General features: G+C 42.8%; 1 protein-coding gene across 2 annotated transcripts in view; it reads right to left on the minus strand.

The window, feature by feature from the left end:
- The window catches only part of Yars1 (tyrosyl-tRNA synthetase 1), a 29,369-nt gene that overhangs the window by 12,501 nt on the left and 2,102 nt on the right, over positions 1 to 14,766 (minus strand). The window contains exons 2-5 of one of the 2 annotated variants that reach the window (XM_034502260.2): positions 9,401 to 9,547; positions 9,084 to 9,259; positions 5,061 to 5,190; positions 568 to 648 (exon numbers count right to left, since the gene is read on the minus strand). In XM_034502260.2, coding sequence (XP_034358151.1) covers positions 568 to 648; positions 5,061 to 5,190; positions 9,084 to 9,259; positions 9,401 to 9,547 — 534 coding nt within the window. Of the gene's footprint in view, positions 1 to 567; positions 649 to 5,060; positions 5,191 to 9,083; positions 9,260 to 9,400; positions 9,608 to 14,766 lie in introns of both variants that reach the window. The other variant, XM_034502261.2, reaches the window with a different exon arrangement.

A 14,766-nucleotide genomic window follows, 5' to 3' on the forward strand; every position in this document is an offset into this window, starting at 1 on the left:
TAACACTGGCTGTTCTTCTAGAAGAACAGAGTTCAGATGCTCACAAGCACCTGTGACTTCAGGCCCAAGAGATCCTTTTCTGGCTTCTGATGCATAGACATATGCAAATAAAATATCCATAATCATTAAGAAAAAGAAAAAAAAAATCCACATGAAACCAAAACCACAACAGCCTTCTCAATGTACTCAAGCTCTTTCCAGGAAAAGAACTATGTGTTTGTGCTGATTTCCTCCGAAACTCTGGTAAATTTCATTTCCTGGACCAGCAGATTCTACAAAAGTCAGGGCAGTGCAAACCAAATGCTTTAGGAGAGAATAGTCCTCCTGACTGGTAGGAACAGGATGGAGGACTCAATCTAGCAGTGTAGCTTCCTGCAGGTAGGTACCAAGAGTGTGTGGTCTGCTGAGGCAGACAGAGTGGGCTCAGTTATACCTGTATTAACATGGACATTGTTTTCTCGTCTGCAGAACATGGACAGCCATCATCCAGCATGCTTAGGACCAGTGTGACTGAATATTATAGTTGAGTCAACTTCAACTGTATACCTCAGAGGTGTGAACACTCACCTTCTCTGCAAAGGTAAAAATCTTCCTCTGATCAACACCGCCAAACTGGGCATCCACCTTTAAGTACTCTTCATCCAAAGCCTGTAGAAACATGGAGTGTAAATACCTTCAGCCTTTGTCCCTTATGGGTCTGAGCCAGAAAATTTTGAATCACATAATTTCTTACAGGGTGGAGACAGGAGGGAAACAAGCAACAACACAGAGTCTCCCTGGTAGCTCAGAAACAGCTGCGGAGTACATGTGTGATCATTATTGCACATGGAATAGGCTCTGCTTTTAGGATGCTCACAGTCTAATTCAGTGGGGGAGGAAGTGATGCCAAAGGTATCCCACTGAATAAGGGATGTCACATCAAAGAACTGGCATGGAGCAGTAACTCCTGCCAGCCTGCCAGCCATCCATCACGAGTACTGAGAAGGTAGAAGCAGGAGATTATACTGAGGTCATGAGTTCAAGACCAGCCTGGACAACACAGTAAGCCACTCTAGGGAAAGAAAGACTCCCAAGGTTGGGAGTGTGAATGGTGAATGCATATGCCTAACTTATACAAGGCCCTGGATTCAGTCCTGAGCAACCAACCCAGTAAACAAGGTCCTGGATTCAGTCCTGAACACCAAACCCAATAAACAAGGCCCTGGATTCAGTCCTGAGCACCAAACCAATAAACAAAAGGCTATGACTACTCAGAGAAGACATCAAGCAGGCTCTTCACTCATGAGGACCAGAGCTCTTTTCCAATGTGCAGAAACTGATTCTCTCCTTTCACTACGTGGGTGTTGGGAGATGGCAGTCAGGTCATCAGGCTAGTGGCAAGTGCCTTAACTGTCTGAGCCTTCTTGGCTGAGATTCAGATCCTGTCTATTGCTTTGCTTTTGAATAAAGTTTCCTTGATACTTTGAAGGAGAGGGGAGGGTAATACTGAACTGCGTACAGTGGCTCATACCTATAATCCCAGCAATCAAGAGGCTGAAACACAGAGATTGCTATGAGGTTTAGACCAATGTATGCTTTACAGCGAGCTACAGGTCAATTGTTCCCCACTTCCCCAAAACCAAAACCGAAACAAAACAAAACCCCCAAAATCAAACCAGTAAACTAGGACTACTAACTGAACACTGTCCATCACTCATTACTTTTGAGGCCTGGTGCCAGCCCTGTGGATTCAGGGATGAATCAGACCCACTTCCTCCCCGCAAGAAGCTCAATTATCTGCTTGGGGAGAGACACGTAAACAGATCATTTCAGCACAGCATTTAAGGGCTAACTACATGCTCATGTTAGGAACAGGGCCAATACCCATGGTCTAGTCAGCTGGGTGTGGGGAAGTCTTCCTAGAACCAGACTGTGGGTTGTCTTGAGGTTTTCGACTACAAACAGAGACAGAGTGAGAAGGCAGAGAGTGTGAAATGTTTAGGAAAATATAAGTGACTCAGTCTGGGAAAGCAAACTTCAAGAGATGTGGTGCTGGTGAGTGGAGAGGTTAGACAAGGAGGTGAATGCCAGGCATGGTGGCTGTGACTGTAATCTCAGTCCTGGATAGGAAGAGGCAGGCAGATTCTGATGAGTTCAAGGCCAGCTTACTCTACATAGTGGGGTCTAATCAAGATAGAGACTTTGTCTCAAAAATTAAAGTAACTGGGGGAGGTGTGGTACAGACCTTTAATCCTAGCACTGAGGAGGCAGAGGTAGGTGAATCTCTATGAGTTCAAGGCCAGCAACCCCCCACTCACATATAATGAGTTCTAGTCCAGCCAAGGCTACAAAGTGAGAACTTGTCACACAAAAAACGTAAAAATAATAAAAAGAAAAGTCGATAAGAAAAAAGTCGATAAGACCATGAGTATTAGTACTGTCTAGAGTGCCTTAGTACTATCCTGTCAGCAGACAGTTTTAAGGAAAAACGTGACCAGCACTGAAGAAAGATACCAGTTGTAGGCAGGGCAGGGCACGGACCAGAGGCCTGTGTAGGCTAGAGAGAGAGTGAGCATCGCTGACAGGCTGTTGTAAGAGTCTAGGAAAAACACCCATGATTCAAAGCTACAGAGGTGTGGAACAAGAACAAGTTTAAGAGGCTGCAGAGATGGCTCAGCGGTTAGGAGCACTGGCTACTCTTTTAGAGGAGCCAGGTTCAATTCCCAGCACCCACACGATAGCTCACAACTGTCTGTAACTACAGTTCCAGGGGATCTGATACCCTCACACTGACAAAATACCAATGTACATAAAATAAAATACTAAGTAAAAAAAAAAAAATAACTAGTTTAAGAGCTGATGTGTGCGTAAGTGTGCGTGTCCACATGTATGTGGAGAGCAGGGATGGGTGTTGAGTGTTTCTGTTGCTCCCCTTACTGGAGGCAGCACCTCTCACTGAATTTGGAGCTCACTAGTCTTGCCAGTTAGTAATGTGCCACTGCAACTCCAGTAAAGTCTGTGTGACAAGAGTAAAGTCTTGGATGCTGACTCCTGAGGCGAGTGCTTCAAAGAAGCCTGTCTTCTGGAGAGCCCTGGCAGCCCCTGAAAAGGATGTGTTCCAGATTTGTTCTTGCTACTACTGTGGGAGGGTTCTGTGCCATATCTTTTGTATTACTAATCTTTTTTGGAAATATTCAGTTTGGAGAACAGGGTATGATGAAGGGTTTATCAGATTGGACACTCCAGATTTGGCCATGTAAGAGGCTTTAGTAAATTCACAGCAAGGTGTTTTTAATTTGACCTTTGGAATAAAGAATTAGATTAATTATATAGGAAAATTGCCCCAGTATTTAGGGCTATATGGAGAATTTTTTTGGAGAAAAAATTTTATATTAGGCAATGTGTTTAATGAATTATAGTAACAAGAAATAATGTTCTTTATTAAACTTTGAATTGGCTAGAGAGGCTCGCTGGGGCATAACCACCCTGGTACCTTCTTTTAAGGCTATAATGAGAAAGCATAAGGGACACTATTCAAAGGCTGGATGTTGGTTTGTTAGGCATTGGGTTGTAGAGCACTGGGATGGTGCCTCTCAAGGCCTGTGGGGGTTGTTAGACACCAAAGTCTAAGAATACACTGACCTCAGACAATACTAATATCATGTTTGTAAAACCACCGTCTGATCCTGACGGGTCTCATGAAAAGTTATTCCCTGTCTGATGTTTAAACTGGCCATGTGTGGCCCGACTGATCTTGGCTATTGTACAATAATTAACTTCCTTTTTTTCTGCTTAAAAGTTTGATGCTTGCACATATAATTACACTCAGATCCAGCACCCTCTTGTGTTTGTGTCTGTTTGTCACTTGCCAACTCCTTGCCCTCCTGTTACTGGTTCACTGGTTCTCCCCAGGTGTGGGACCCCCGACTGGATCTGCCCACAGCAGTGATGGACCAGACTGTCTCTATCTTAAGATTAGAAGCTATCTTATTATAAGTCAAAATAAATTCATTGATGTTTTCTGTAGGTCTTGACCCATTTCCTGGAATTTGACATGTTCCACACTCCATGCTCTGACCTCCACTTTGAGGTTCTGCTAAATAATTGTAAGATGCTCTGCCAAGTTCCTATGTAACCAAAAACCCTTGGGAACCCGCTAGCCTTACAGTTTGGGGCTATAAGAACCCCACTCCTCCTGTAGGGCTGTTCTTTAAAATGCAGCTATAGGGAGACAGCCCTGACAGAAAATAAAGCTTATTTAATTCAACCAAAAAAAAACTGGTTTGGTGGTCTTCCTTTCCTTTGATGGGATCAACAGTCAGCTGGCCTGGGGATTCCCTGTCTCTGCCTCCCAAGGGCAAGTGTTTCAGGCAGGCTCCCATACCTTCTTGCCTTTTTAATTTTTTTTTTTTTTTTTTTAATTAGTTTTTTGAGATAGGGTTTCTCTGTGTAGCCCTGGCTGTCCTGGAACTCACTCTGTAGACCAGGCTGGGCTTGAACTCAGAAATCCGCCTGCCTCTGCCTCCCAAGTGCTGGGATTAAAGGCGTGCGACACCACTGCCCGGCTGCCTTTTTAAATTTAATGTGCGTGCTGAAGCAGCAAGCACCTTATGCATGGACCCATCTCTTTAGATCTAAATTTAAAAAGCAGAATTGGTAAAATTTACTTCACAGTTGGAGAAAAAGGTTAGAAGTTGGAGAAAAAAAAAATAAGAGAGGATATAGGAACTTACAACTGAAGAAGTATCCAGGAAAAGAGCCAGGAAAAAAGGCATTGTGCTACCTGAAGACTAAGTACATGGGTACAGCCAGTGAGAGGCTTGTGTCCAGTCCTTAGAAACAGTGCTGGAGAGACGGCTTAGTGGTTAAGAGCCCTGGCTGCTCTTCCGGAAGACCTAGGGTCAATTTGGAATGCTCACATGGTTGCTCATAATTATCTGTAACTCCAATTCCAAGGGATCCAGCATACTCATACACACACGTAGGCCAAACAGCAATGCGCATAAAAAATAAAAGTAGAAAGAAAGAAAAAATGCAGAAAGATACGGAAAAGTAGCAGGGGTGCCCACCCTCTTACCTACCTGCAGACCGGGATACAACAGACCACTCAGCAAAGGGTGCTCCACCTGCTTCACAACCTCAGCCCCGGCTTTCTTGGCATCATGTTGTGTGACCACAGAGGACAGTCGGTACACATCCAGTGTGTACTCTCTGAAGAAGAAAGGGAGGAGAGCTGTGAGGCAGGCCTCAGTGTCCCAGAACAGTCGTCAAGCACATCACTTCACCGCCCTGACCTTAGGACACTCTAAAGACAGCATCTTCACGCTGCTTCTACAACACTGGATCCATCCATTCTAGGTTTCCTTTTGCTTCTGAAAAATGTCCAGCTATTATCTTGTAGTACACTGCATTTTCCACCCCTTTCTCTTCTGAAATCCCTAATCAAAAAATATTATAATTACCCAATCTTCCTTCCAGACCTTAATTTTTTTTTTTTTTTTTTTTTTTAAAGTATGTGTAAGAAATAATGAACTGGCTGGAGAGGTGGCTCAGTGGTTGAGAGCACTTGTTCTTGTAGAGGACTTGAGTTCGGTTCCCAGTACCTACACAGTAGCTCACAACCATATATAATGCCAGTTCCAAGGGCACTGATGCCCTCTTCTGACTTCTGTGGCATCAGGCATGCAAGAGCTGTGCACATATGCATGCAGACAAAACACTCATAAAACAAACCTAGAGAGATAAAGAAGAAACAAGTAATACAAAGAACAGCACCACTGGGCAGTGGTGGCTCATGCCTTTAATCCTAGCACTTGGGAGGCAGAGGCAGATTTAAGTTCAAGGCCAGCCTGGTCTACAGAGTGAGTTCCAGGACAGCCAAGGGCTACACAGAGAAACCCTGTCTCGACAAACCAAAAAACAAAAAAAGAACAGCACCTGCCATACAGTTTAAGAAGAATGACCAAGACCACTTCTGCAGCACCCAGCGTCCTCCTGAGCCGCCTTCTTTAGAGGAACCCTTATCTTGAGCCTGCTGCTGCTTTCCAGCTTTGCACTTGTGTCTGTAAGCACTGTGCCTATATTGTATACATGGGCACATGGCCTGGGTGCCAGAATAATAGGGATTTAAATCTCAAACTGCAATAAATAATGCCAAAGTATTTCCCAAAGAGATTTTTGTCAATTTTATTACCTAATTTTGCTATTTAAAAAAATATGCCCATTAGTTATTGCATTGTAATTTCTCATTAGGATTTTAATCTCCATTTCTTTGACTAACAACCAGGGGCTATTATTTCCCTCCCCATATATATAATTACCAGTCATTTGAGAATTCTAAGAAATACCCAACTGATCCTTTCCCCCTCCCTGGATTGGCTCAACTAAAAAAATTGACTGATATATATATATATATCCCATATACCATGTCCCTGACGTGAGATGATGATACAGCATCCCATGTACCATGCATGCACATTTTCATATATATTATATATTAATATATATATAATTAATATATAATTATATATTATATATTATATATAATATTAATATATAATATATTATATATTATATATTAATATATAAAAATATTAATATAATATATCATATATTTTATATATTAATATATAAAAATATTAATATATAATATATTATAATATATTTTATACATTAATATATGATATATCGATATATAATATATATTATATATATATTTTGGCAGGGTCTTTCACAAAAAGGGTCTGGCTAGCCTAGAACTATATAGATAAGACTAATCTTGAACTCATAAAAATGAGTCTGTTTCTGCTTCTTGAGTATTGGGTTTAAAGGTGTGTACTACTATGCCCTAATGATTATACAATTTTTGAAATACTGGACATTGATCTTTGGCCAGTTGTATAAGGATTTTGGCCAATTGTAGTGTGTGTGTGTGTGTGTGTGTGTGTGTGTGTGTGTGTGTGCATGTATGAGATTGAAACCAAGAACTTTTGTGTGCTAATTACACCTCAGCTTATAGCTTGATATTTTTTAAAAATGTACTTTTGATGTAGTGGAGGTCTAAATTTGATTTTTTTTTTTCAAGACAGGGTTTCTCTGTGTAGTCCTGGCTGTCCTGGCTCACTCTGTAGGCCAGGTTGGCCTTAAACTCAGAAATCCACCTGCCTCTGTCTCCTAAGTGCTGGGATTAAAGACATGCATCACCACTGCCTGGCGAGATCTTAATTTGAAATGAGAGGATGCTGGAAATTCTACCCAGGGCTTTAAAACTGGCAAGTGTATGCTCTACCATTATCCTTTGAGATTCAGAGTTTAATTATTAAATAATCTACATACTAAATTAATTAGTTTGTTTATTTGAGACTGGGTCTCACTATGTAACTCTGGCTGGCTTGGAACTTGATTTGTAGACCAAGCTGGCCTTGAACTCAGAGAGCCACTTGCTTCTGCCTCCCAAGTGGTGGGATTAGACCATGCACCACCATGTCTGGCTTAAGTCTTGTGCTTTTAATTACTAGAGAGTAGTAAGTGCTCTTAAGTATGGATATATTTCTCTGGTCTAGTAAGTTTTTCTTTTTTTAAAGATTTATTTTACCTTATGTGTATGAGTATTCTGACTGCATATATGTATGTATATGTACCACATGTGTACCTGGGGACACAGAAGTCAGAAAAGGGCACCTGATCCCCTGGATCAGATGGTTGTGATCCACCATGTAGATGCTGGGAATTAAACCTAGGTCCCCTGCAAAAACAAGTGTTCTTATCCACGGAACCATCTCTACACCCCCAGAAGCCTGTTGGAACTTGCTCTGTAGACCAGGCTGTCCTTGAGCTTAGATATCCTCCAGCCTCTGCCTCCTGACTGCTGGGATTAAAGGCGGGTGCCACCACCTGGCTTAGGAAGCCTTCCCTTTAACCCAGTTCATTCTTTAGATTTCTGTGACTGTGCTTTGGTGTACCGTGTCTCACTGCACCTGCTCTGAGTAACTCTCCCAAGGCCAAGCAGTCAGCTGTGCTCCACTTCTCAGACACTGCTCAACACATCCTAAGAGCATATTTTAATACTCAACATTTATGTCTTTAAAATTGACTCTCACAAGCAACGATGCATACATGACAGCAGTTATACACCTCTTGGTATCTCAGGATGCCTCCCTCTATGTCAAAAGCCACAAATGTCCAAATCTGTCCCTGACATAAGATGGTATGGCAACCCATATACCATGTCCCTGACGTGAGATAATGATACAGCATCCCATGTACCATGCATGTCCCTGACATGAGATGATAATACAGCATCCCATGTACCATGTCCCTGATGTGAGATGATGATACAGCATCCCATGTACCATGCATGTCCCTGACATGAGATGATGATACAGCATCCCATGTACCATGCATGTCCCTGACGTGAGACGATGATACAGCATCCCATGTTCCATGTCCCTGATGTGAGATGATGATACAGCATCCCATGTACCATGCATGTCCCTGACATGAGATGATGATACAGCATCCCATGTACCATGCATGTCCCTGACGTGAGATGATGATACAGCATCCCATGTTCCATGTCCCTGATGTGAGATGATGATACAGCATCCCATGTACCATGTCCCTGATGTGAGATGATGATACAGCATCCCATGTACCATGTCCCTGATGTGAGATGATGATACAGCATCCCATGTCCCATGTCCCTGACATGAGATGATGATACAACATCCCATGTACCACCACAGTTCTTAAATGGCTGGAAGAAGACAAAGAACCTCCTCTCACATTTCTTTTATCATTATTTGCTGAGGCTGAAAGAGAGGGAGGCTGGGTGTTTCCCACCCCTTCCCCAAAGGCTATGTGCTCCAAGGCAGAGGCTTTGTTAGGGTTATATTTGTATCTGGAGCAAACAGAACAGTACCTAGGCTTTCCAAGCCAGTATATTTTTGTTGGGTAGGTTAAACAAACAAAGGGTATAAACTGGTTAATGGTCCATAACAGGCAGTATCAAGTAGCTTGTAACCCAAATTTAAAGAGTGCCTGGACTCCACAGGCCTGTAATTAGCAAGGAACACCAGATCTCTGAGGAGCGATTAAGAGCTTACTTGCTGAGCTGGTAGTCAGTGCCTTTGATAAACCTGAGCTTCTCCAAGGGCACGCCAATACTCTCCAGCATTGCCTTGATCACATTCTCATAGTAACTGGTTCGAAGTTCCAGAAGTTCCCAGGGAGCTTTCATGTTGTCCAGGTATGCATGAAGGTCGGCAAACAGGATGGTTACCTTGACAGAAACATTAAGATGACACCCAAGTGTAAATTGGCCCCAGTACTTTCCGCCCACTTCCCTGCCTCCACCCTTGTTAAGTATCTGTTTTTGTCATTTAACAACAACAACTGCTCGGTTCACAGCTCAGGTTCTCACCTCACACCCTGCCTTCAAGAAGTCGGCGATCTTGGACATGGGTACAAAGTAAGCCACGTGTGGCTTCCCCGTGGTCGCTGTGCCCCAGTAAATTTTAAGTTCCCGCTCCTTCAGGATCTCTTTCAGCTTCTCTTCCCCCAGAACCTCCTGTTGTGGAAGCAGAAGAGCTGGTTTAATGCCGAGTCCCCTCCTTGCTCATCCTTTACCCTGCAAACAAAGCCGCATGTCACTGGGAGTTCCAGCTCAGAGCCTGTGGGCAAATGTCACGGAGTCCAAATATGTCTCAGTCCTGAGAGCCAACCTAAGCTCTTCCTGTTGCAGCTAGTGTCCCTTCCAGGAAATGACACGGATGTTAGGGTATGAATGCACAATCTACCTAGCTTTCCCTTCTTGACCCCCTCAGTTACCTTTTTCCCTCCTCTTCCTTTTGTAGCCACCTCAACAATTTTTTTCCCTTTTAAATTTCATGAGTATGGGTGTTTTGCCTGTATATATGTCTGTACCACATGCGTACAATGAGTGACCCAGCAGGCCAGAAGAGGGTGTCAGATGCCCCTGGAGTGCGAGTTCTAGGAGAGAGGAATCAAGCCCATGGACTCTAGAAGAGCATCTGCTGAGTCACCTCATCAGCCCCTGGGGGCATCTTCTTAATTTAGCCATCTCCTCTGATCTCATTTGCTTAAGTCCCATTCCAGTGAGCTCCATACCCTTTTGAGGTTCAGAGGACCCCAGGCAGTCAGTGAACACTGTTTAGCCCTCCTGCCTGAAATGTACTCCTCTCTTGTCTTCCTTACTCACTTAGTTTCCTCTTCTCTTTTTGCTTAGATACCAGCAAGTCTCTTCTGATTCTACATTCTTTTTTGTTTTGAGACAGGGTCTCATATAACCTACAGTCGTCTCAGACTTCTGATCCTCTTGCCTCTAACTCCTGAGTGCTGAGATTACAGAAGTGTAGCACCACGCCATACCTGAATGGGCATCAAACCTTTGTGTATGCTAAGGTGAGTGAAACCATTTTTGTGACCTGGAAACTATGTTGAAAACGTGTTACATTGTTTTGAACTAAGTTTGTTTTGATAAAATGAATATAACATGTTTTGACTTAAAGAATGTTGTTGTAAAAGGAGAAAAATATTTACAAACAATGGGAAAAGAACACTTTGACTGTTAACAGAAAAATACTTATGTTTAAATAATGAGCCTGTTAAGCCACGTGCTGACACACCCAAAGAGTTTAAGAACTGTAACTAGGGGCTGGAGAGGTGGCTCAGTGGTTAAGAGTACTGGCTACTCTTCCAGAGGTTCTGGGCTCAGTTCCCACATGGTGGCTCACAACAGTCTATAACTGTAGTCCCTTGAGATCTGTCGCCATCTTCTGGTGTGTAGACAGATATACATGCAGACAAACACACACACACACACACACACACACACACACACACACACACACACACACTCCTTTTTTAAAAACAACTGAAACTAGACTGTAGATCCCAGGATTGCATCGCTATGCTCCCTAGACACCCTCTGTGCAAGGTGACTTTGAGACTGGCCATTGTGTGGCTCCAAGGACTATGGAATTTCTGATATCATTGCTTAGTTCACACATGCCTGCCTGTCAGCCCTAGCCGATGGTTGAAGCTCTAAAGGACCTTCTAGAACTTCCAACAGTCCCAATCTCCTACTCTGCCACAGTTGAAGGACTCAGGTCAAACTTGCTCCTAAAGTACTGCTATGGTTTGAACCTTTTAAGACTTGCCTTGGGGGCTGGAGAGATGGCTCAGCAGTTAAGAGCACTGACTGCTCCTCCAGAGGTCCTGAGTTCAATTCCCAGCAACCACATGGTGGCTCACAACCATCTGTAATGGGATCTGGTGCCCTTTTCTGGTGTGTCTGAAGAGAGCAATGGTAAATAAATAAAAAATTAAACAAGCAAACAAACAAAACAACTTGCCTTGGTCATGGCATCTGTTCACAGCAATAAAACCCTAAGACAGAAGTTGGTATCAGGTATAGATATTGCTGCCATAGGCCTATGTTTTTGTTTGGAAGAATGTGGATTTGGGGACTTAGGATTTGGAAAGACATGGAATGTTTTAGGAGGGGCTTAATGAGCCATTCTAGTAGGAATATGGAAGACTTTATTGCTGTGAGTGATTTGAACTATACAGACCTGGCCCAAGAGGGTTCAGTGGAGAAGAACGTCAGTATGTGGCCTAGAGACTGTTTTTGAAGTATTTTGGTGAAGAATGTAGCCCTGGTCGGCAGAGTCCGCCTGAGGCTAACGTGAAGAGACTCAGATTAATTGCATTGAGAAAGGAAGTCTCAGAAATGCTCATCATAGACTTTGTTCTCTGGCTAAGCCTCATGAAGAAGGTTTTGAATAAGCATAGCAAGCTTAGAAAGGAAAAATATAAAATATATGGTCTGAGTATTAAAGGGGCACCAGGAAGTGAAATGGAGCTGAATCCTGTGTTCAAATACATTAAATTGGACTAAGAGACTGGTGACCCTGTATGTTCCAGCTCCAGCAAGCAGAACACAGCAGCTTCGGCCATGTGGCTCTCGCTTTAGAGTCCAGAATAAAAGGGACTAGTGGGACAATTGGTGCTGGTTAGCTGGAGCTAAGAAAGGCAAATCTCATGTGGACATTCTAACTGCTGAGTGTCTCATAGCCTATGAGCCCTGCTTGTCACACTGGGCAAGCCCTTATCAACACAGCTATATCATGTTTAGTCCCTAATCCCACATTCTGCCCAAACCACTCCCTTCTGTTGCTTCAAAGCATTACAGGTATACATCGCTGTATGGCTTTGTAAGTTTTAAACATGGCTGGAGATGGGGCTCAGGTGGTAGAGTGCTTGTCTAACCTGGAGAAAGCCTGAGTTTGAGTCTCATCACCACATAAAACCAGGTGTGGTGGTAAGGCATACATACACCTGTAATTCCTGGAGGCTATCCTGGATTATCTAAGAAACTATCTCAAATACCAAAAGTTAGGAAAAAACAAAGATTTTAGTTAAATTATTAATTTAACCATTCCTATTCACTATTTAAGGAATGGTAAATAGGCATTAGCTTCAATTTTTAACAATTTATTTTATTTCTTTAAATTATATGTATTTATATTGGTGTGTACAAGTGTCTTTGAAGCTTGGAGTCAGCCCCTTAGTGCTGGAGTTACAGGGAGTTGTAAGCTACCTGGTGTGGGTGTTGGAAACTAACTCGAGTCCTATGCAAGAGCAGTATATGCTCTTGTTAAGATGAGCTGTCTCAGCAATTTGTGCCCCAAAACAAAAGTGTCAAGCAAAGCCAGGTGTCTGAAACTGTACAGAGACTGTGTAGTAATACGTGCTTCTGAAAATAACGCCTGCTCAAACAGATGGACCTTCTTCTAGACCTAGCAGTGGAGTGCCTTGAGAGTACTGTGTACCCACTCTGCTGTCCTACTGTGTACTCAGCCTCTCTAAGTTTAACCTGTATTTAAGAGAACAATGTAACCAACCTTACCTACCTTGAATTCCCCATGCAGTCAGCTTTCACCACCCAAGCTTTACTCTTAAGTTCTACATTCTCCCATCCCCTGACCCAGAACAGTGTGTGTGTGTGTGTGTGTGTGTGTGTGTGTGTGTGTGTGTGTGCTTGGTAGTCATTTGCTGAAGGCAGTGAATAAATAGAAAGCAATAAATCCCCCCATGTTGAGAACAGCTGAGCAAGGTTTTGAGCACTCTCCCAATCAACGAAACAAATTTTTCCTTTGTAAAACTCTGCTAAAGATCTGTCTAGTAAAGTGTCCTTCATTCTGTGCTGTCCAGTAAACAGAGAGTAACAGGGACAGGCAACAGGAACAGACATCAGATACCAGAAAGATGACAGGCCATAGACCACAACCTAGACAAACAGAAGACACAGGGCAAGAAGTAGAGAATTCAAATTTTGGCTTCTTTCTTGGCCTAAACTACTCAAGAAGACGTACCCTTCTTTTAATTCTTTAATTCAAGCATTGCAAGCTGTCTCAAAAAATAAAAGATAATTAAAAAAAAAAAAAAACAGAATAACTCCAGCCCATCATCAGTTGATGACTGGATAAATATGATGCAGTATTTTCATATAATGGAATATTAGCCTCAAAAAAAAACAAAAAACAAAAACAAAAACAAGAAACACTGGGCAGTGGTGGCCCACGCCTTTAATCCTAGCACTTGGGAGGCAGAGGCAGGAGGATTTCTGAGTTCGAGGCCAGCCTGGTCTACAGAGTGAGTTCCAGGATAGCCAGGGCTACACAGAGAAACCCTGTCTCAAAAAACCAAAAAGAAAAAAAAAAAAAAAAAAGGAACAAGAAAGGCAGATTTGTATGTGAATCCATTTTGAAGATAAACCAGAGTCAACTACTGAACTACTGCTAACCTGAAGTACAGGCTTAAGAGAAAGGAGACAGGCTGGAGAGATGGCTCAGCGGTTAAGAGCACTGACTGCTCCTCCAGAGGTCCTGAGTTCAATTCCCAGCAACTACATGGTGGCTCACAACCATCTGTAATGGGATCCAATGCCCTCTTCTGGTGTATCTGAAGATAGCATCAGTGTACTTATATACATAAAATAAAAATAAATTAAAAAAAAAGAGAGGAGACAAGAGGTTCCTAGGTCCCAGATATTTGTCCTGAGCCTTGGTAGCTAGTAGTAGGTGTCATTTTCTTTTCTTTTTAAAGACTTTTCATTTAAAATTATCTGTTTCTGTGTATGAGTGCAGGTGCCTGCAGAAGCCAGAGGCTTTAGATCCCTTTAGGTGGCTGCAAAACACCTAATAGGGGTGTTAGAAATTGAACTTAGGAGGCTGGAGAGATGGCTCAGTGGTTAAGAACACTGACTGCTCTTCCAGAGGTCCTGAGTTTATATACATAAAATAAATCTTAAGAAAAAAGAAAAGAAAGAAAGAAATTGAACTTGGGTTCTCTGCAAGAACAGCACGTGCTCTTAACCACCAAACCATCTCTCTAGCCCCTGATTTTCTTTTTTTAAAAAAATGTTTATTTGTCTCGAAAGCCAAAATACAATAAATAAAGAGCAGAGACACCTATCTCTGTAAGTGTCTGGGCACTTCTCGCTCTTCCTCTGCCTTCAGGGTGCCTTTGTTCCTGGGTGTCTGCTTCCCTCTAATTCTTTCTCACACACCAGAGCCCTTCCCTATAAAGGAAGCGGTTTCCTGGAAGAGACCAAAAGTCAGAATAGGACAGTGGGATAAAGAAAGAGACACAGCAAGCATGGGGAGGAGGAGGAGAACGTAGAAGGAGAGAAGGAAGAGGATAGGAAAGGACATGTTGGGAAAGGAAGGGGCACTGGAAAGGGAAATGAACGGCAGGGAAGTA

This window comes from Arvicanthis niloticus, chromosome 5 (genome assembly GCF_011762505.2).
Source record: "Arvicanthis niloticus isolate mArvNil1 chromosome 5, mArvNil1.pat.X, whole genome shotgun sequence".
NCBI classification, from domain to species: Eukaryota; Metazoa; Chordata; class Mammalia; order Rodentia; family Muridae; genus Arvicanthis; species Arvicanthis niloticus.